Raw genomic sequence first — 20,191 nt, forward strand, 5'->3', positions numbered from 1 at the left:
TTCCCTTAAATTTATAGTCAGTACCTGTACCTACAATCATCTTGTCTTTAATTATTTCTTATATCCCCTTTTCCTTTAATTTTGATCATAGTTTATATCAGCAGATAGTTGCTAGACTTCAATAAATAAACAAAAATATAATAAATATACTACGTAGAGTCATAAAACAATTAACCGTATCAGCATGTGCACCCCCCCCCTTAATCTTAATCGCCAAAAACAAACTAATCTAAATGGACAGCCACGGAAAGTACATAAATCTTGTATTTAGTGGCGTATTTCTGGTATCAGACCCCACCACATCTAGCCGCATAAATACTCGCCTGTTAATCGGCAGATTAGATTGCGATCAACTGCAAGCAACAGTCGAAAGGTGCGAGCCTGACAAAAATAGTCGTACAACGCACTTCCCCTCGAGCAGCAGGAGCAAAACTCTGTCCCAAAAAATGTTGAAGGAACTTCTCATAGTTCTGGCCATAACCAGCACGGTGCTGGCAGTGTCCGAGGATGTGGATGACTTTGATGCTTTCATGGACATACCATTCAAGCGACTGAAGACTTCGGTAGAATTTTAGCCATTTGAAATCAAATTTTTGTTGTTGTTGTGGTGCAAATTTGGTTTGTTGCAGGCGGAACGCATCGAGTCGGCTGGCTATCCGGCCGAATCGCATTACGTGGAGACGTCGGACGGGTATGTGCTGAATCTGTTCCGTATTCCACACTCGCCAAAGCTGAACAATGGCCAGCTGCAGCGGCCGGTGGTGCTCATCATGCACGGCCTGTTCAGCTGCTCCGATTGCTTCCTGCTCAATGGGCCGGACGATGCGCTGCCCTACAACTATGCGGACGCCGGCTACGATGTCTGGCTGGGCAACAGCCGCGGCAATCTCTACTCGCGCAACAACACCCGCCTGAATGTGAGGCATCCGCACTTTTGGAAATTCAGCTGGCACGAGATGGGCGCCATCGATCTGCCCGCCATGATTGACTACATACTCGCGCTCAGCCAGGAGCCAGCGCTGCACTATGTGGGCCACTCCCAGGGCTGCACCGCGTTCTTTGTCATGGGCTCCTTTCGGCCGGAGTACAATGCCAAAATCAAGACCGCCCATATGCTGGCTCCGCCGGTGTTCATGGGCAATACCACGGAGGGCCTGATAGTGGCCACAGCTCCGGTGTTCGGGCAGCCCGGCTTGGGCACGGCTCTGCTGGAGAATCAGGTGCTGCTGCCGTACAATAATTTCATTCAGCGCCTGCTGGACACAGCCTGCAGCAATCGGCCGCTGCAATTGAGCTACTGCAAGACATTGGCCATGCTCTGGGGTGGTCCCGAAATCGGTAACCTCAATAAGGTAAGCGCATCGCCTTTCCCGGCCAAAATAGTTACATATTCCTTGTATCCCCCCATGCAGACGCTGCTGCCCCAAATCGCTGAGACTCATCCGGCGGGCGTGTCCTCCAACCAGGCCATACACTTCATCCAGTCGTACGTATCCAATGACTTCCGGCTGTACGACTGGGGCAGCCGCAAGAACTTGGCGTACTACGGTGTGGCGGAGCCACCAGCCTACGATCTCACTCTGATAACAGCCGAGCTGTATCTCTACTATGGCTTGGCTGATGGCTCAGCCAATAGGCAGGATATCTCTCGGCTGCCCGAACTGCTGCCCAATCTGGCGCTGCTGCACGAGGTGCCCGATCCCACCTGGGGCCACTTGGACTTTATATTTGCCGAGAGGGTCAAGAGTGTCATAAATGATTTGGTCTTGGATTATAGCAGGCGCTACGATGTGGACTATCAGGCAGAAGGCAAATAAATCGTTGCAAAAATTATGTCTGATTTTATTTTGGCAATAAGTAAAGGGTTCTGTTTAAATCTCGGTAAACATTTCCTTGGCATTAAGCAGCAGCTGCATCCTAATGGGGGATGGCTCCATGACAGAATTGTAAATGTGCCCAGGCTAATTACCAGTTAACAAGTGTCTGCTGCTTGGGTTATCTTCACTCATCTCCTGCCTGCCTCTGGTCTCCTCGGCTGGTCACGCCTCTCTGATGTACAGCCTTTTTTTGTCGGTTTGTTGTCTGCTTGACAAACATTATCACTGGCTGCTAGAACTACGTGGTTAGCGACTGCCCCCCCCCCCTGCCTGCCCCACACCGCTGTGCCCTTGCTAAATTATAGTAATTAGCACACTTGGAGCCTGGTCGCTGTCGCGCGGCCTCCCTTGGAGTTTTTTGTTTGTTTGTTGGGCGGTTTCTGCGGGACAGTTGCAAATATGCTTATAATGATGATTTATATGGTGCGGTGTGGGTGGGTGGTTCTGAGATAAGCGAACGTATAAGCGAAACTGCAATGATAAGCGGCATTTTATTTGGTTTCCTGGAATGCCTGTGGAAGCAGCCTGACTAAGAAACTAAATGGAACTGAAAGCTGATTAGGGTTAGGGCTAGGTGCAAGCGAAATACAAGCAGCTATTAATAGTCTGGATTTAAGGCGTGTTTTACTACAAAGTTTATCAGCTTATGCGTTGAAGTAAAATTATATTAAATATTTTTACATTTTATTTAATAAAATAAATAACGAAATAAATTATATTGAATATTTTACATTTTATTTTTTTGTGTGTTTGTATTTTACTTTATTTTATTATATTTATTATATTTTATTTATTTGTTTTTTTTTATTTATTATATATTTTATTTATTAATTTTTATTTTAAAATCGAAGAGAAAGTCGGAGAATGTCGGTGTCTAGCTCTGATATAGAATATATGTATGTAGAAACGATCCACTATACATTTCTGAGTACTTTTTATGAGCTAAAAAAACAGTAGCTACATTTAGTCCGATCTCTCCCGGAGTCTGGCGCATTTCCTAGGCAATATCCCTCTCTCTCCCTCTCTGTCAGAGATCCAGGATAGATCCCTCTCACTCCCTCTCTGCCCAAGATCCAAGATTGAGCTCTCTGTCCCTCTCTGTCTCCCTATCAGCTCAATAAAGCTGTCAAATTACTTGCAACAGCCGCCATCATCGCCTAGTTAGTGATTAATTAATTTAATAAGCAAAAACAATTTTTCGTTGAGAAAAACCAACCCTGAAGATTAATTGACGCCAAGTAATTCCTTGTCATGGCCTACAAGGTCTTATCTCAGCCTCGCTGCACACTTTGAATAATTTCAGCCTCTACCTTTTGGCCATTGGGCCAAGCTGCTGCTGGCAATTAACCGCAGAGCCAGGCCCAGGCCCAGGCGCAGGCTGTAACTGTTCGTTAATGGCTAACCGCTGATGTGGAAGAGGATAATGCGAAATGGGGCGGAGCCTCATCAAGTGCGTCAGCAGACAGACAGACAGACGGAAAAAAAAATAAGCAAAGGGAAAAAAATTCGGAATTATCAAAGCCAACAGAGAAATAAAATTAATAAAGTGTAAAAAGATTTTGTCGCGACAACAGAAAATTCTGCCAAAAAGTGGGGGGACAGACAGACAGTGGGCCGGCGGGGAGGGTGTACATAAATTTTCCGACTACTCCCTCCCCTCCCCCTTAACCGATCTGACCCCGTCTTGTGCTGTGGGCTGTCCCATCGCTTATAATCCTTTATTTTCGTTTTCAATTTGTTGGAAAAAGGCAAACAGAAAGTGTTAAAAGTATTTCTCAAGCGGAAAATGCACTGACAAACTTTTTGTCTGCCATCTCTGTCTCTCTCTCCCTACCATTCCGTCTGTCTGTCCATCTCTCTCCCATTCTCTGGCTCTGGCTCTGCCTCTGATGCGCTGTTCTTTTCTTTAAGTGGCTGCGACACTTTTGTATGCATAATTTAGACAAAAGTCGCCCAAAAATAAAACAGCAACGAAAAGGGCCCGGAAAACAACTTGAAGCAAAAGTTGCAATTGCAAAAATTGAAAAATTTTCCACATAAAAATATGCAGCACGATTGAAAAAGTTCAACTGAAAACAAAAGAAAAATAGAAAATCAGGAGAACAAATTGCAACAAATCTAGCACTCAGCTCAGCGCCAGCTCAGCCAAGATGTCGACCAAAGTGTCGTCACGCTCATGTTTTTGGCCAAATGTTTATTGTCAAAAAGTTTAGTAAAATGCAGATGGTTCAATGGTGGCGTGGGGACAAGAAGACAGCGGAGAAAGGAGTGAAAGGAGCTTCAGAGGGGCTCAAGGAATTATTTTTGCAACACATTCAATTTTTTATTTCCTGCTTGAATCTGAAATTATTATTTTTTTATAATTATTATTATTTTTCTGGTTATAATAAATTATAAAAGTCCGTAACGACGACTCATAAAATTCGTTAAGTGGCTCAGCGTAATGGTATTTGTCAAACCCGTATAAGGTTCTAAACTTGGCTAATAGTAGCAGACACATGTTGCCAATTTGGGGCTTTCATATACAAATGCTGCGAAGATGTTGCGCAACAGTGCTGCCAATTTGGTGATATCAGCTTCCATTTATTGCCGCCATTGGCCATAGTGGCGCCATATTTTATTTTTCTATCAACCACTAGACGCCAGATGGCACCATAACAGTTTTTTTAGTACCAAAAATAAAGAGGAAACGGAATTTTGAAATTCTGCTCTGGAACAATTTTATTATTTTACTATTTTATTTTATTATTATTTATTTATTTAACATTTATTATTATATAAAAAAGGTTTATGGGTCGTCATACAATATTTTACTCATATATTTATGCGCAAGGTAATTTTATTAGAAGTAAAAACAACGGCAGTGACAATCGAGCGATGCGAGTGCGTAGGAGGCTTTTAGAAAAGTTGAAAACTGCACGATCGTGTCTCTATATCATATAGAGACCAGAGAAAATATTAATAATAATAATAATAAAATAAATAAATAATAATGGCAAAAAAGTACAGACATGAATGAGAAAAATCAAACATATTCCCTGCCTAGTTTCACTTGTTCGTTCCTAAATGATCCATAAATTACGCTCCCAAATAAAGTTACCTACCTTTAAAGATGACTCTTGCTTATAGTTTATTTGTGGTGTAAATTCCAAGCCATCTTGATATTTATTCTCTCAGCGAAGTCTTCCAGCGTTATCAATCGAATAGATCGAACAAGTCTCGTTGGGAGAGAGAGCAAAGGCAAGAGCAGGCCGAAACACAGAAAACTAATTGGTCAGCAAGTTGTTGGACACACGATGGCAATCAGTTTATTGACACGACAAAGAACGCGGCTAAAGCCAAAGCTAAAGCGTAATTGAATGGACATATCAATTTTCCATCACACAATCACACCCGAAGAGCGAAAAGCTTATTAAGTGCCCTCCCAAAAACTGCTTCACGCCCCAAGAACTGGCACCGAACAGAGTGAAGAACAAGCTGGAGGAGAGAGAATTATTGAACGAGGGTAAGAACACGCCCGCAGCTAATCAGGCTCTAATGGCGATAAATATTTCATTCTATATTATTTTGTTTTTATTCGTTCGGCGAGGGGCACGCCTCTGCCACTCTGCCTCTGCCTGTGCAGCTTAAAGATGTTGCCAGGAGTCAAGACAAAGCGACGACTCAACGGGAACGAACAAGCCAGCCAGAGCAGAGCCGGAGCAGGGCCAGAACAAGCTCCACAACAAGAGCTCCAAACAGACAAGGCGGACAGACCCAGACCCAGGGACAGAGCAGACAAAATCTTCAACGCGATCGATAAAGACAAGGTTGATAAAGGAAACAAGCCAGCGGCAATTGGAGATGAGCGCGTGAGCTCTGAAATGGAGATGGAATTAATCAAATTATTGACTGTAAATATTCTTTTAAGTAAAAGGTGTATAATGACAGGTGGAAAATGTATAAAAGTGGTGGGAAAAGCTGTTAGAAATTGTTAAATATTTAAATATGAGATGTGTTTTATTGGAAAAACTTTTATCAGGTGCTCCACCCTCACGTCACGCACACTTCTTCTTTCTCACCTCTCTCTTCTCCTTTTCGACCATCTTTGGGTTATGAATCGAACAGATTTATGCAACTTTTGCGAACAACATGGGCGGGTGCACCTTTGCTGCCAGACCAGACCAGACCAGACACAGACCCCTTCGCACAGCCCTGCCCCCTGCTCTTGTGGCAGCATTGTGGATGGGATGGGATGGGATGCAACCGCGACATTGGGCTGCGCTGCGCCATTATGAGTAATGGAGCAAATGCCTGGAATTGTTTACTTGGGGGCTTCATCGGCAGCAGAATGAATGTCTGTGCTTTATGGGGGTTTATACGCGTATATATGTACATGTATGTATGTTTGTATATTTTTTCACATTATCTTTGGCTGATGCGTTTTGTGGTGGGGAAACGGAAAAACGATTTTATAATTGGCTGGGCCAATAGGCATATGGAAATGATTTAGATGTGAGCAAAAGAGTTGAATCAGCCATGATTAATCATTGTTCGAATTTCACTTTTTTCTCCGAATTTACAGATTCTTTCCCATTCTGGATTTTTGTTGAGAGTTTTGCTGAATTTTAGGGGCCATCATAAAGGGTCTTTCGTCCACACCTATTTTAATGTAATGTAATGTATTGTATTTTATTTTTTTATTTTATGCATAAACCAGAAATAACCATAGTATTTTCTTTGCGCCGCTCTTCCAGCGTAGTGCCTCTTTATTTCCTAGAATTTCAGTGTCCTCACTTTAAGCCCCTTGAGCCTAGCCCTTTTATGCTGCACAAAAAGGTGTCAATAAATTTAAATGTTGGTATTTTTTTACATTTTTCAATAGATCTATAATATTTTGACTAGATCTGGGCTTGGGTTTCTCTGTCGCTTTTTTGTTTAAAAATTGAAGGTTCATTCACCTTCTTCAATTGATTATTGTAAACAAAACCAAAAAAAAAAAAAAAAACATTTATCTTTGCAATCATTTGCTGGGCATGGCTGGCAAACCTTCATACTCACCCTTCATATCGTTCGAACAAATCTAAAGCGAAAACTAATTTTTAATTGGCCAACAAGCGGCGAACAAGCGACATTTTCATGCTTATCAGCTGCACAGGCAGTAATTAATCTACAGAGCACAGAGCGGAGCAGAGCAGAGCAGCGCAGAGCAGAGCAGCGCACTCTCTTTGCAGATGCTCGCTCTTAAGTGGAAGTTCTCTTCTCTTTCTGTTCGGCTGCAGCAGCTTTCGAACGAGAATCTTTGTGCGGCGCTCGCGTACAGAATGCCGCGGCGTATGCAGACAACTTTCTTCCGAATGCTTTTTCTCTAAAAGCAACTCGTACCTGTTGGCCGGCGCTCAGTTCGGACTCAGCACGCGACGCGTTCAGAACGAAAGAAAGAAAGAAGGAAATAAGGAAAGAATAATCGTAACAGCAGACCACAAACGGGTATGACAAAAGACTCTCTTCTGGTTAAGGATGAGCGAACCCTCGGGGGTCAGTGAAGTGCCACAATAAAACAACAACAAACAAAGTCACAAGTAAAAACAAACAAATAAACAAACGAACGAACGAACATCAATTGTTGAAATTTTTGTTATTGTGTCTCACCATTAAGCTTTAAGCATGGAAAATTCTCGACTCTAGCAGTGGATAAAGGAGAACGAACCGAACCAAGCCGAACCGAACGGAGCCTCACCTCACGTTAGCCCAGGTATGTGAACTTCTCTGCGGTTTCCGTTGCGGTGCTTTCTGTCTGGCTGCCTCCTCCTTCTCCCTGCTGCTGCCCTGCTGCGTCTTTGGGCATGCTAAAATTTAATAAGTGTTTTCCTCAAACCGTTTTTCTTGTCGCCTCTTTTTCACGCTTTTTTTTGTTGTTGATGTTGTACGTACGCTCTCCTCGTACATAGCTGTTCTTGTTGTTCGATTCGTTGATGCATTTCCAAAAGGGGGGGTGTGGGGTGGTGGGGGGGGATTGCACAGGGAGTGAGTTGAGTAAAATATGCAGTTGGTGGAGTCGGCATTTTCCCCCATTTTCCTCTTGGCAAATTCTTGCGGCACATTTCATTCTCTTTTCCAAAGTTTCTTCCCAACGTGTCGTGTCGCGTCGTGTTAACGGTATTGTTTACATTGTTAATAGAACCCAGCGACTTGGTGGCCAGATAAATAAATAATAGAGACAGTGCCAGCTAAAAGTGCATGCTTCAGTGCACCTACAAGACTGGGCAAAGACTGGGCAAAGACAAAGATACAAAATAAACTGCAAACAAAAGACTCAGCCAACGAACTTCACAGAACTTTTTCTAGAGGCAATGATTCCTCCTCCTTCGGCGGGTTAATGGCTGTGGAAATGAGCAAAAGCAGAAAAAAACACTTTACATTTGGTTGGGGTTCCTGGAATAGCCACGGAATTGAAATAGTATTTTATTGATCAATTATTTTTGCACACAAAAGGGAATAACCACAGTCCAAAGAATGGAATGCCATGTGAAGCAGGAAGCATTTTCAAGATTATGTTCCCAAAATAAATGTAGGTACATAAGTTATATTTGAATGACTCTTATGGGTACATAGAGCCAGTGATTTAGGTCTCAGAGATGCTCAGAATTTAAACTAAAATATGAAAACATTTTAAGAACATGCTAAATTATTTCTATTTATTTAATCAGGGAATTTACACTGCCCTTAGCTACATTTCTAGCCCTAAAACGAACCTCAAAATGGCCATGGTTATATGTGTAAGTTACTATATATACACATGTATATCCCCTCCCTTAACCCACACCAAAAATGCCGCACTGTACAGACCCATTTAAGTGTCTTCAGTTCTTCATGCAACTTCCAGCCAAATTAAAAACATTCTCCGCAACGCAACAGAGCAATTAAATCGATAGTCAGCGAAAGACAGAGGCAGAAAGCGCCAAACAAAATTGCTTATTTATTAGTGAAGAGAGTAGGAAAGTATCTGGCAACGGCATGCTAATGATGTAAACTAAACATTTAACTGTTAAAGTGCCAGCAGCAGCAGCAGCAGCAACAACAACAAAAAAGTCCCATCATTGGGGCGCACGAGAGCAAAGCCCTGTGGGGCGAAGATGGGACAGATGAGCCAAAAGCGACGACGACGACGACAATACTTAGGCGACTTCCTCAGACTAATCAAAGCCGTTACAATGGTCACACTGGCAGCAAACAACAAAAAACGCACACACACACACACGCAAAGGGGAAGAGGCTGGCGACAGGCATAGAGGTTCAGTGAGGAGGAGGTTCAATGGGAGGGAATGTAGGTTGCACTGGCAATGGGCAAAAATGTTCCCGGTAATCTTTGTAGATCCAGCTGCCTGCTTCTACTTCTACGTCTACTGTTGTTTCTTAGTATACCCTAAGCTTGCCGAGGGTATTGGGACTTGGACAATATTTATATATAAATAATAGCAAATAATAAAAATAAAAAAAATAATATATATTATTTTAAATACATTTTGGGCAAAGATCAAGTCTCTTAAGTTTATCTACATAAAATTAATCTAAGTGGAGATTTTTCTGTTGTTTGCTCACCAAAAAATATACAAGTCAAAGCACTACACAATGCACCACACAATATAATTCCCATAAAAAGAATGTACTGAAAATTCAGCCAAAGTTGATACAAAATTAGTTCACAAAAATCTGAAAACCTGTCACAGCAACGATCAATTTGTAAGAGTATTTACAGCTTCGGCTGCTCAAAGCTCAAAGAATTCTGGTCGTTTTTTGTGTGCTTTTTTTTGTTGAAGAAATTACCGTTTCATGTTGACAAAACGCAAGACGAAGCAGCAGAAGCAGCAGCAGCAGCAGAGGAATAGAAAGATGTAGAGGAACGAACTAACTTCAGCTTTGGGTTCAGCATCAGCTTTAACTTCATCTCCAGCTTCTGCTTCTGTGTGATTACAGACCCGCTTCCTAATGATCATCATTAGATAGCCAAGGGTTTTTTGTTGTTGTTGTTGTATACCAACTGCCTTTCAGCAGCAGGTCGGGCGGGTTCTTCTTGCAAGTTCTTTGAGCGCCTGACGTGACGACATGCAATTGCAAACAGCAAAGAGGCAACAGAAAAAGCAGAAAGAACAGCCACCAATAATATTTGATAATGAAAAGCGGAAGCTATAAAACTTGAATGTAAGACGACATTTTATGTTAGACGTTCATTAAAGGCGAAGCGCGGCGCGGCGAGGCGAGGCGGAGGCCCACAGAGAATTTGCTAATTGCCTGCAATTGAAAATGTAAGAGCCCAGCGAGCGCAGATGGAGGGGGAAAACGGGAAGAAAGCTTCATTAGGCAATGGGCAAAGGGGCAGGGACAGAGCTTAGCTTGAGAGCAACGAATTGTAAATGCGCTGCAAAGAGAGGACTGGAGTGGAGTGTTCTTGGAGATTTTTTTCTGGGAGCTCATCCTGTTTCATAGCGCACTGAATTGTGGTAGATCCTATTCCATATTATTTCCTATACCATCCCCCTGATATTCATTCAAATCCAAACTCAATGCTCAGATCCTCTCATTCTAGATATTATTTTATGTAGCTTGCCGATATAGACACCCCATCTAGACCCCATCTCGTAGCTCTTTCGGGGCCTCTGGCAAATCTTGAATTATACAAAAAACAAAAAAAAAACTGCCGCTATCGAATATCAAATTAATGTTTAATCGATGCCCCTTGGGCGCAGCACTTCATGCAGCTGACTGCACTTGGCGATAGAACTACCAAAAGCGGGGCGTGCCTCCAAATTTGATTATCAGTGGCAGCAGCAGCAGCAGCAACAACTGAGGCTTGGCCTGCCATCTCAAGGTCGAAAAAAGTATCTTGTATCTGGCCAAGGAAGACGGGGCGAACTCTCCTTTCAAGTGGAGCGCTGCCAGCAGCACACATTAGCAACATCTGATATGCCGAAAAGAGAGCTCAACTCTCTGGCAGCAGCCAGCACTTAAGGAAAAGCCTCGAACGCGGCAAGGCATGCAACAAAAGATAGCCCGCACGTAATCTGATATTGAGAACGGTGAGGCAACCAGCTGAACAACAAAAGAAAAAACAAAAAGAAAAAAAAAGAGTGTACATATAAATAAAACTGCAGCAAACAAAAACTGAACCGAACTGCAACGGCGACTAACCAAAAGGCCTGTCCATATGTGGAGAGTTTCTTTCTTTTATCCGAATGGCATCAGCAACGGCAGCGGCAGCCCCACCAAAGACACCAAAAGTTGCCTCTGGTTAGTTTTGGCATCGCATGGAGTTCCATTCGAGTGCACATGGCGCAGAGGCAAGAAACCAGAGACCGAATGGCACTGGTGTTAGTTGACATTAGGTTACATATAGGGGAGTATTATGAGATTAGATGATGTCTCTTATGCGAGTATATGGGCAGGAGAAGGTTGCAGCAACAAAGCTAACAAAAAGTGGTTGAAACTCTGCTGAAACATTATTTTATTTTATATATTTATTTTATTTATTTATTATTTATTATTATTTATTTATTTTATATTTTGTTTTTTATTAGGGAGAACTACATACATATATCAAATGAACATTTAAAGCCAAATCGAATATTTGAAATGAGCCTAAGATTAACTGTGGAGAATCTCTGACTAATTTATTTATTATTGTGATTTATTTTCATTGTGAAGCGTAAAGTTTCTTCCTTCTCCCAACTGCCTTGGACAAAGATTTCTATTATATGCTGCTCCACACAATGCACTCCTCTCTTTCATTGGCTGACTGTAAGAACTGCTGTCCAAAATGCATTCCCAGCTTGGATTCCCAAACGAATTGGAATTTCAACAGCCCATTTATTCGCTGCTAATTAACCTCCAAGCCACAACACGTCAGAGTGCTATTAGAACCAAAGCGATGATAAAAATGTTTATGGCTTTCTTGGATTCCCTTTCAACCTGCAGCACATGCAGCATGCCCCCTGCCCCCCGCCATAAGATTATCTAACCCAAAGACAAACCTGCCTGCCTGCCTGCAGTCTGGCCAGTCCTAAGGTTATTTATCAGAGCTGTCAGCGCACCATAAATTCCGACTTTTGTCACTACCATTTATGGCCTAAAGAGGCAACCAATAAAACATACAAATTTGGTTGCTGCAATGCGTTATATAAGAACGTTGTCTGCAGCTGATCTAACGGTGCTTGGGGTTCTGTTCTTGGGGTTGCTGTTCTTGGGGTTCTGGCTTACCTTGTTTACAAGACACCTTGACAAATGTGCCCGGAAAGAGCAAAAATATTCGACACAAAAACAACGCAGAAATTTGCATGGAAACTGAAATGGAAATGGCAGTCAGAGAGAAACAGAGAGAGAGAGAACACAGTGCCAGTGGAGTCTTTGGAGACTGCAGTTTAATGGTGCATTGTCTTAGAGCAATAGAAAGCAAACAAAAAATGTAGATATATATATATATATGAGAAGGAAAGAAAGGAATCTGCAATTGTAACAAAAAAAAAAAGTCAGAACAAGTTTGCCAACAAACTTTGCTGGGTCGTTGGCTTCAACCTTAGAGATGAGAGCGTGAGACTTCCCCATCTATGGGTCAGCTATGGAATTTATAGAGTTATTTATGCAGCACTATATATTCTATATTCTATAAATGAATCATCACTGATCAGTGCTGTAAACGATAAATAAATCATTGACTCAAGCTGCTGCTCCTCAGACATTCCCTAATTTTCGCAAAAAGATCTTCTCCATTGAATTACCCAACTGCCTTATACACTCCCCTTTCTTTAAGTTCGTGCTCCACAGCACACACTCCATTTCAACGACCATCTCTAGTGGCAAGTTCTCGCAGAACCTGCCCCCAGGAGCCGCATCATTAAATTGTGGGAAAAGAGAGTAATGCGCCTGCAAAACAAAAGGCGCACGAGTTGCGAGTAGGCCATGATTTATGCATTATAAATATTTGAAGTCTATATTAATCGCAGCCTGTCATGTTGACAATTTTATTGTGCTGCGCGTGGCCAGGCCAAAAGCACGATACAATCATTAGAAGCAGACCGGGAACGGGAACGGGAACGGGCGACATCAATTTGCCAAAAAGTGTACTTAAAGGTATTAAGAACTTTCAGTTCGATTCGATTTGGTTCGGGCCATTGTCGATGGGGTTTTTGTGAAAGGTGCTAGCTGGACGACACCGAAAACCTTTCCCAGCTTTGCAGTGGTTTTTTTTTGTTGCTGGCCACAATCGTGCAGTCTGTTCTAGTTTCATTAGAGAGCAGGAGATGTCGGGAGTGAGACGGACTTGAGCTTGACTTTCACCTGATTCACGTTTCTTCTTTTTTTTTGGGCATGTGGAGGCAGGGTCGGGGTACACTGGGCAACAACTAATTAACAAGCCAACGAAGTATTACTTCATTCGATCTGACTGCAAGAAATTCAATTAATTTTTATGACTAATGGTGGCAGTGGCAGGGGAAACTGATCCCAAGAATCTCGTTCAAGGTGTGGGGGCTGCTATTGGCTGCTGCAATTTGTACAGGACTTGTAGTTGGTCACCGATCCTCAGCTTCATGCATATGTAGTCATTGCGAGAAATGCTTCCGAGAATCTGAAATTAACATAAATGACATCTACACCTCTGCCACTCTCTTCCTGCTAGAGCATTTAGTCTTCGTTCCGCCCAGGCAAAACACAGCAACACCTCTGCCATTCTGCCATTCCCATTCCTCTGGCCTGGGCTGGCCCCTGTTTCTCCTTTTTCATTTAACAACTTCCGCTTGGCCAGGTAGCCAGCAACAAAGAGCCGAACAAGCGAAAGAACAGCACAACCAGCGATCTGTGCAATCGCTGATGATGAGGTGCATAAACGACGCCCATTTATTGAGCCCTCGCGGCTCTAATAACTTTGTACGAGAAGGTACTGCCTCCTCCTGCCCACAGATCGAATCGTTAAATGGTGGGCAGAGAGCAGCAGCCAGAGAGCAGGCGCAGGCAGAGAGCAGGCGCTGACGCAGGCAGAGAGCAGGCGCAGGCAGAGACCAGACCTGAAGTACCGCAAACAAGCAGCAGAGTTTCGCATCAATTGAGTTCGGACATGAAAATTGTTCAAGCTTCTTCGTTGTCTTCGGCCTCTGCTTGTTCGTTGGATATTATTTTTTTTCTTCTTTTACTTGCTGTGTGTTCGCAGCATATTTAATGAGCCACACATGTTGATGGCTCTGACAGTCAGTCTGTCCGTTCATCTGTGGGCCAGGTTTTTATTTACTTCTACTGCTACTTTTTTTGTTGCTGTTGTTGTCTTGTAATGTAGTTTGGCATGTGCTTTATTTAGAAATAATTTCTTTGGCCACGGATATTGCCAAATTTATTCGGTTATGCCGCAGCCACAAGTCGAAGCGTGACCGTAAACGTGCTGGAATTTCTTCAATTAAGATGACACAAATTTCACTCTATGATGAAGCCGCGTACATACATACATACATGTACATATGTATGCAAATATTGTTATTAAAAGACGTTTATAATGTGGAAAGAAAGAGAAAGAAGAGAAAACTAGAACTACACCAGACAACAAGGTTTTCGTTCGTTGGCTTTATAAAGGTTAGCAATAATTTAGAAGTGGAAGAACTAATAAAGTGAAGACCTTTAGAACTGAGAAATAATGCAGATTAAGTGCAGATAATGTAAGTTGAACCACAGCGCAGGGATCGAAAATACGCAGTGAGCGCGCAAGCGCAAGTGAGAGAGTGGTGGGCAGCAGCGCGAGCACGACAATCAGCAGTGGCTTAGTATGTACGATGTACATACATATGTAAAGGGCAGACGCTGCAGATAAGCGACTAAAGCTAACGGCGAACCGAGCCGAAACGAACCGTTGCCAAAAACGAAGACTGCATTCAAAGTCCAGTGAGAATGAGAGCAAGAGCAAGAGAGTGGGTGCCTGCAGCTCTCTTGTACCTTTCAGAGAGTAAGAAGGCGATGCAACGGTTAATGCGTGAGCACCGCAGAGGGCGCTGAGCAAAAGCAACTGCGTAAATAGCAACAGCAATTGCCGCCTGCACAAAAAAAATGTTCGATCAAGTATAAATGTACCTGAAAATAGACAGAATTCTAGTTATAAATACAAAGAAAACGCCCTGTAGTGTTTGCCTGCCATAAGCAACCCAATTAAAACATATCCATAAAGCAATACAAAAAATTATTATCTTAAATCTTAAGACATTGTGCCAAAACACAAGAACTGAAGATTTGTAGTCTTGTTTAGTCACTCGCACGTTTCACAATACTCACTGATCGCCAATTGACTTCCACTGACTTCGATTTCTATTCGTGTTCTTGGATAATTTGCAAAAGTGAAAATAGGCCCCAGATCTCAATCTGAGCCTCATTCTCTCTCTGTTTCTCTTTCTCTCTTTAAAGAGCTCTCTCTCTCTGCTCTCCATTGTTATTAGATTTTTGCTGCCTGAGCGAGATTTACATAATCTTAAGTGCTGGCTTGTCTGCCCATCGTACTCCGATTTGCTGGGTTCGGTGAAAGTTGTCTTACAAATTATAAGTTTAGAATGCGCCCAAAAATATGCCCAGTAGCCAACAACAAACAACAAAGCAAGGCGCAAAATGCTGCACTCGGAATCGGTCTTGGGGCTTGTAGTTTTTTTGCTTTTCTTTTGCTTTTTGGCTTTTTTTGCCTTTCACAAATCAACGTCCAAATATGGAGGAGGAGGAGGAGTGCTCTCTATCGCCTCCTCCGTTCGCCCAGCGAGAAATGCTGGATAAATAAATCTGTCAGTGGGGCGTTGCTACTGTGTCAAATAGTTGGACGGTGCCGAACAAAGTATCTATCAGATACAAATGCCACAATACCAAATACCCAATACCCAATTTTATTGTTGCCGAAACGATGTCACGGCTAGAGTTCGATTTCCAGTCTAAAAAAAAGAAATACAATTTATTGCCATTCAAACTCTTTTTTGTTGTCAAATATTTGTGGCGATTTGGGACAGCCGAACTAGTTAATTGGGTTGATTGGCTCTTCAATGGTAGAAGATATCTTCCCTCTAAGCGAATGAATCAATTCGGAGAGAAACTTTAGATTTGGCCGTTTCAAGAATGATTAATTAATGGCAGTTAAATGATTCAATTAACTTAAAACTACTAGAACATACTTTAGTGGTTCTTATTATTTAATTTAATATATTCTCCTTCATTTCTAGTTCCTGTTATTACTTTCACAGCTCTCAGATTTTACAGTCGCGATTTGATTTTTATGATTTCAGAAGTTCCTTTCTTTCTTCTGTATAGAAATTACCGCCTCTTTTTTTATTGCTCCTGTGGTGTTGGATCGCTTCCATCCTCTCATAATTTCAGTCGATTCCTTTTAATATTGATGACTTCTGTTTACTATTTTCCGTACATTTTTAGTTTTTTTTTTATATCTTGTCTGTGGATTTAATTGCTTTCTTTCTCGTTAACAAATCTCCCATCTTTAATACATATTTTTTAATTTAATTTTTTCTTTTTTAAATTCTTTTGAATTAATTTTTTTTTGTATTCTTTTATTGCCTTATTCCCAAATTCTCCACAGAATCTCTTCCGAAAAATCAACGAATATCTTAAGCTAAAAGAATGCTACTAAATCTTTTCCTCAAAAAACCTTTGTCCAAATTTTCTTTTATTTACTTTCGTCTTTGGCATTGTCAAATCTCTGGCTTACAGTTTGGCTTTCATTTTGGTTTAATGAAACTGAAACCTCAGAAAAAAAAACTCTTAATTTCTTTCACTATCTGCGCCATCCATCGAAAGCACGCAAACTGGGTTGATGAAATCGAGAAAACTGAAACTTTTCATTGTGATTAACTAATCGGCGTCATCAGAATCTCAACTTATAGTCTCAACACTTTCGCTCCGACCCTCCGGCGGCTACCGAAATAAATGACTTGATTAATTTCGCCCAGTGTATGGTCATGCCAAAAAAAAACCAACACCTGGAACAAAAAATGAAGTTGTCTGGGCGTAATTGCTTGGCCCCATTATCATAGAGGAGCGGTGAGGTTCGGTTCTCGTCTTGTGGTCTGCGGACACCTGAGTGGCATTTGTGCTCCCACAGCCTGCGCTTTCTTTTGGTGATGTTCTGGTGTGGTTCGGGTTTTGTCTTTGCTTTTGTAATTACAGTAATTTATTTATGAGGCAGCCAACTGGGCTTACACACGTTCTGAATACCCACACACCACACCACACCACCCACACCACACACTTCTGTATGCTTCTCGATGGCATCTGCGTTAGATTTCCCATACCATACAGGCACCTAAAAATTATGGAATTATGTTGGCATGGGGCCCGGCCCCAGATCCAAATCGTTTCTGAAAATCTGTAATTAAGTTTGGCTGAAAATCCCACTGCAATTTCAGGCCCTAGAGCTAGCCAACCTCACTCTCTCTCTATTATTGCCAGTGAAATTTGGCCTGAAGTGCATTTCACTTCACTCCATTTTCAGCTCACTTGCAGTCCGTAATTTTCAGCGTTCTAATCTGCCATTTTTCATGGCCAAGTACACAACGTTTGGCATGCAAATGAGCCTGAACTGAATTTCAATTAAAATCAAACCATGAAAAAGAAGAAGCACCCAACCAAACAGCACAAATAAAAGTCAACTGCAACTGATTTACTGTGTGAAACTGAAATTCTTTTTCTTCTCTGTTTTTCTGTTTTCGGTTTTTTTTTTTTGGGGGGGGTTTTGTGTTTTGTCGTGAAAGTTTCTTTAGCTTAGATCCAACCCATCCACGGCTGTGACTTGACATTCAGATAATGGCTTGATTAAAACTTGTCATGAGAACGAACAGCGGCGAGGAGACTAAATTGTGCAAGGCCAGGCCGGATCACACCGAGTAAGAGAGCTCCAATTAAGCGAAGAAGCCGCTTCAAAGTCATGCCTGGAGTTCCTACACTGATTGTTTTGTTTTATTTTTTGGGGTAGTGCAGCTGGGTGGCTTAACTTGTCAGTGTCAATGGGTAGTTAAGTGGTAAGGCTACTGGGCAATGGGAGTACTACAAACATTCTATGGGAAGTGTGAGTGAAGATTTTATTCAAATAAAAATACGAGCAAGACCATGAGGTGAATGCAGAATTAAAGAAACAATCATAAAGAAATTTTCAAAGTTTTTGTTGACTATATTTACTTGCTACATTTTCACTCCTCACTGCGAAATTCCATGAAAAACTTTGCCAATTTAAATGCTCCATAGAGTATCCCAACTTCAGCTGTGCCCCACACACCCCGAGCAAATATATTGTTGCCTCTTGTATGGCATTTGCATGCTACTAGTGAGTTTTCGCCTGCTAATCACGTTCTTAATGAAAGTGGATGCAGTCCAAAGGAGAGCTGCAAGAGCTTGTTCATGGCATGGACAATGTTGTGGCTGCCTGTTGGTTCTTTGGCTTTGGCTTTGGCTTTGGGTTTTTAGTTGCTGGACAACATTGAATGGTGGGCCAGAAGTCTGCTACGTTCAGACTTGATCTTTCGCTGGCAATGACCGCCATTTGGCTGTGGCTGTGGCTGGGGCTGGGGCTTTGGCTTTATTTGGTTTTCATGTTTGTTTGCTTGTTTTCCCAGCGGTTGGCTGTTTGTTTTTACATGCAACTATCGTCTGGCCTGGCCCGGCCTGGCCTGGCCTGGCCCGAGTGTGAAGTGGTTCTGTCCAGGCGGAGGACCAGTTCTTCTTTCTCTCTATGAGTTCCTCTGATTTTGATTTATATTATTTATGACGTCGGCTTTGGTGTCTCTTTTACTCTACTGGTTGGGTGTCTCTTTTGCTCTTTTGCTCATTTGGTTGTGTGTCTCTTTCACTCTCCTGGTTGGCTGTATCTTTCACTCTCCTGGGTTCTAGTTGCCGTGTATTTATTGATAAGTTTTGGCATCATTTCCGTTCGCAGCACACTTCTTTTTGGCCCATTTCTGTGCGGGGAATTTGTGCCAAGTATTTGTTGCACTACTCCACCGGCAAAATCTCGGGCGGCAGCATGTATATTTGTATGTAAATAAACCCATAAACTTGTGTGAAAATACTCGCATTGTGCAGATCGAGAGATGGAAATTCTCTCTCTCTCTTTCTGTGTCTGTTTTATTTCAAGCTATTTCTGGCGGGAGATTTTTTTTTTTGGAGTGGTTTATATCAAGAGTTTTAGACATTTTTTGCGTTTAAATTATTTGAATAATTAGGCAGTCGGATTGTGTCTGTGCTGACCACCGTTGCTTGAACCAGAAATCTTTCATATGGAAAGTTTTAGTTTTTAAATCTTGATTAATAATTGGGAAAACTCTTCTACAAGCTGTTGGGTTTTTCTTCGAAATAAATCATGAAAAGGGATAAATGGAAGCTAACATATAGGTTTGTTTGAGTTACAAGAAAAGAGTCATTAAAAATAGCAGGGCATTAAATTAAATCTAACAACTTAAAGCTAGATTAATGTGGACTTATGTAACTTTAGCTAAGTATTATTAGAATATTAATTTGTACATAATTGATTGTTTTAAAGATCGGAAGCAGCACTCCTCTCCCACTCTCATTTTCCTTCTTGCTTTTAGTCTCTGTTAATCTGTTTGCAGATCAAAATCTTCTCGCTCAGCGTACATATATTCAAAAATAAAGTTAATTACCCCAACAGGCAACCTGTTGCATAGTTTTTTTGTTTTGTTTTATTATTCAACATTGCCGAGCTAATGACAGTCACTTATCCAACACCCAATTTCTCTCTCTCTCTCTCTCTTCTCACCCTCTCTTTGCAGCTGTCAAACGTACAAAAATAAACATTTGTGCCGCCTCGCATATGGTTCATTAAAAGTGTGGCAGAACTTTGGCACTGCCAACAATAACAAAAAAGGCAAAACCCAAAGCCAACAACGACAACGACCTGTAGAACAATGTTCCAACAATTGTGCGGGTAATTTGCAGCTTGGCTTAATTTTGGTGTACGGCTGAGCATGCGCCCGGCCCGACCCGGCCCCAGTCTATGGTCTATGGTCTATGGTCCCTGGTCGCTTTGTCATTCGAAAGTTGCCTCTGCGTGACACACATTTTACGCATTAGACTTGGAGTTGGACTCCACTCCACTCCGAGCTGCACACAGTCACTGCTACAGCCAGACAAGTTGGAGCTGGACTGAGCTTAGCTGCATCTGCCCTGCCACCACCACTGGAGAGAAAAACAAAAACGAAACAAAGGAGAAGGAGAAGCTTTAGCTATCCATCGCCCAAACCCAAAGTCGGGCTCTCTGTTGCATTATTCATGCTCTTCTTCTTTGAAGCAACGGGAACGAGCGGCAC

At 42.1% G+C, this 20,191-nt stretch overlaps 1 protein-coding gene and 1 long non-coding RNA gene across 2 annotated transcripts; both read left to right on the top strand.

The window, feature by feature from the left end:
• Window positions 1–379: 379 nt before the first annotated feature.
• Window positions 380–1,833, top strand: LOC111081900 (lipase 3). Its single transcript, XM_041594822.1, has 3 exons — window positions 380–563; window positions 630–1,352; window positions 1,413–1,833. Exons 1-3 carry the CDS (start codon window positions 447–449, stop codon window positions 1,815–1,817), a joined length of 1,245 nt encoding a protein of 414 aa, XP_041450756.1. The 5' UTR covers window positions 380–446; the 3' UTR covers window positions 1,818–1,833.
• A 5,427-nt stretch (window positions 1,834–7,260) lies between these two features.
• On the top strand, window positions 7,261–20,180 carry LOC121404721. The gene is made up of 3 exons (XR_005968157.1): window positions 7,261–7,438; window positions 7,516–7,611; window positions 19,655–20,180. It is a non-coding gene; the product is annotated as an uncharacterized LOC121404721 (long non-coding RNA).
• Window positions 20,181–20,191: the final 11 nt, after the last annotated feature.

This window comes from Drosophila obscura, unplaced genomic scaffold (genome assembly GCF_018151105.1).
Source record: "Drosophila obscura isolate BZ-5 IFL unplaced genomic scaffold, ASM1815110v1 contig_37, whole genome shotgun sequence".
Lineage (NCBI taxonomy): Eukaryota > Metazoa > Arthropoda > Insecta > Diptera > Drosophilidae > Drosophila > Drosophila obscura.

Coding starts and splice junctions, on each gene's coding strand:
- LOC111081900 (XM_041594822.1), top strand. CDS start 447: ATGTTGAAGGAACTTCTCATAGTTCTGGCCATAACCAGCACGGTGCTG. Junction 564..629: donor TCAAGCGACTGAAGACTTCG/GTAGAATTTTAG, acceptor GGTTTGTTGCAG/GCGGAACGCATCGAGTCGGC. Junction 1,353..1,412: donor AAATCGGTAACCTCAATAAG/GTAAGCGCATCG, acceptor CCCCCCATGCAG/ACGCTGCTGCCCCAAATCGC.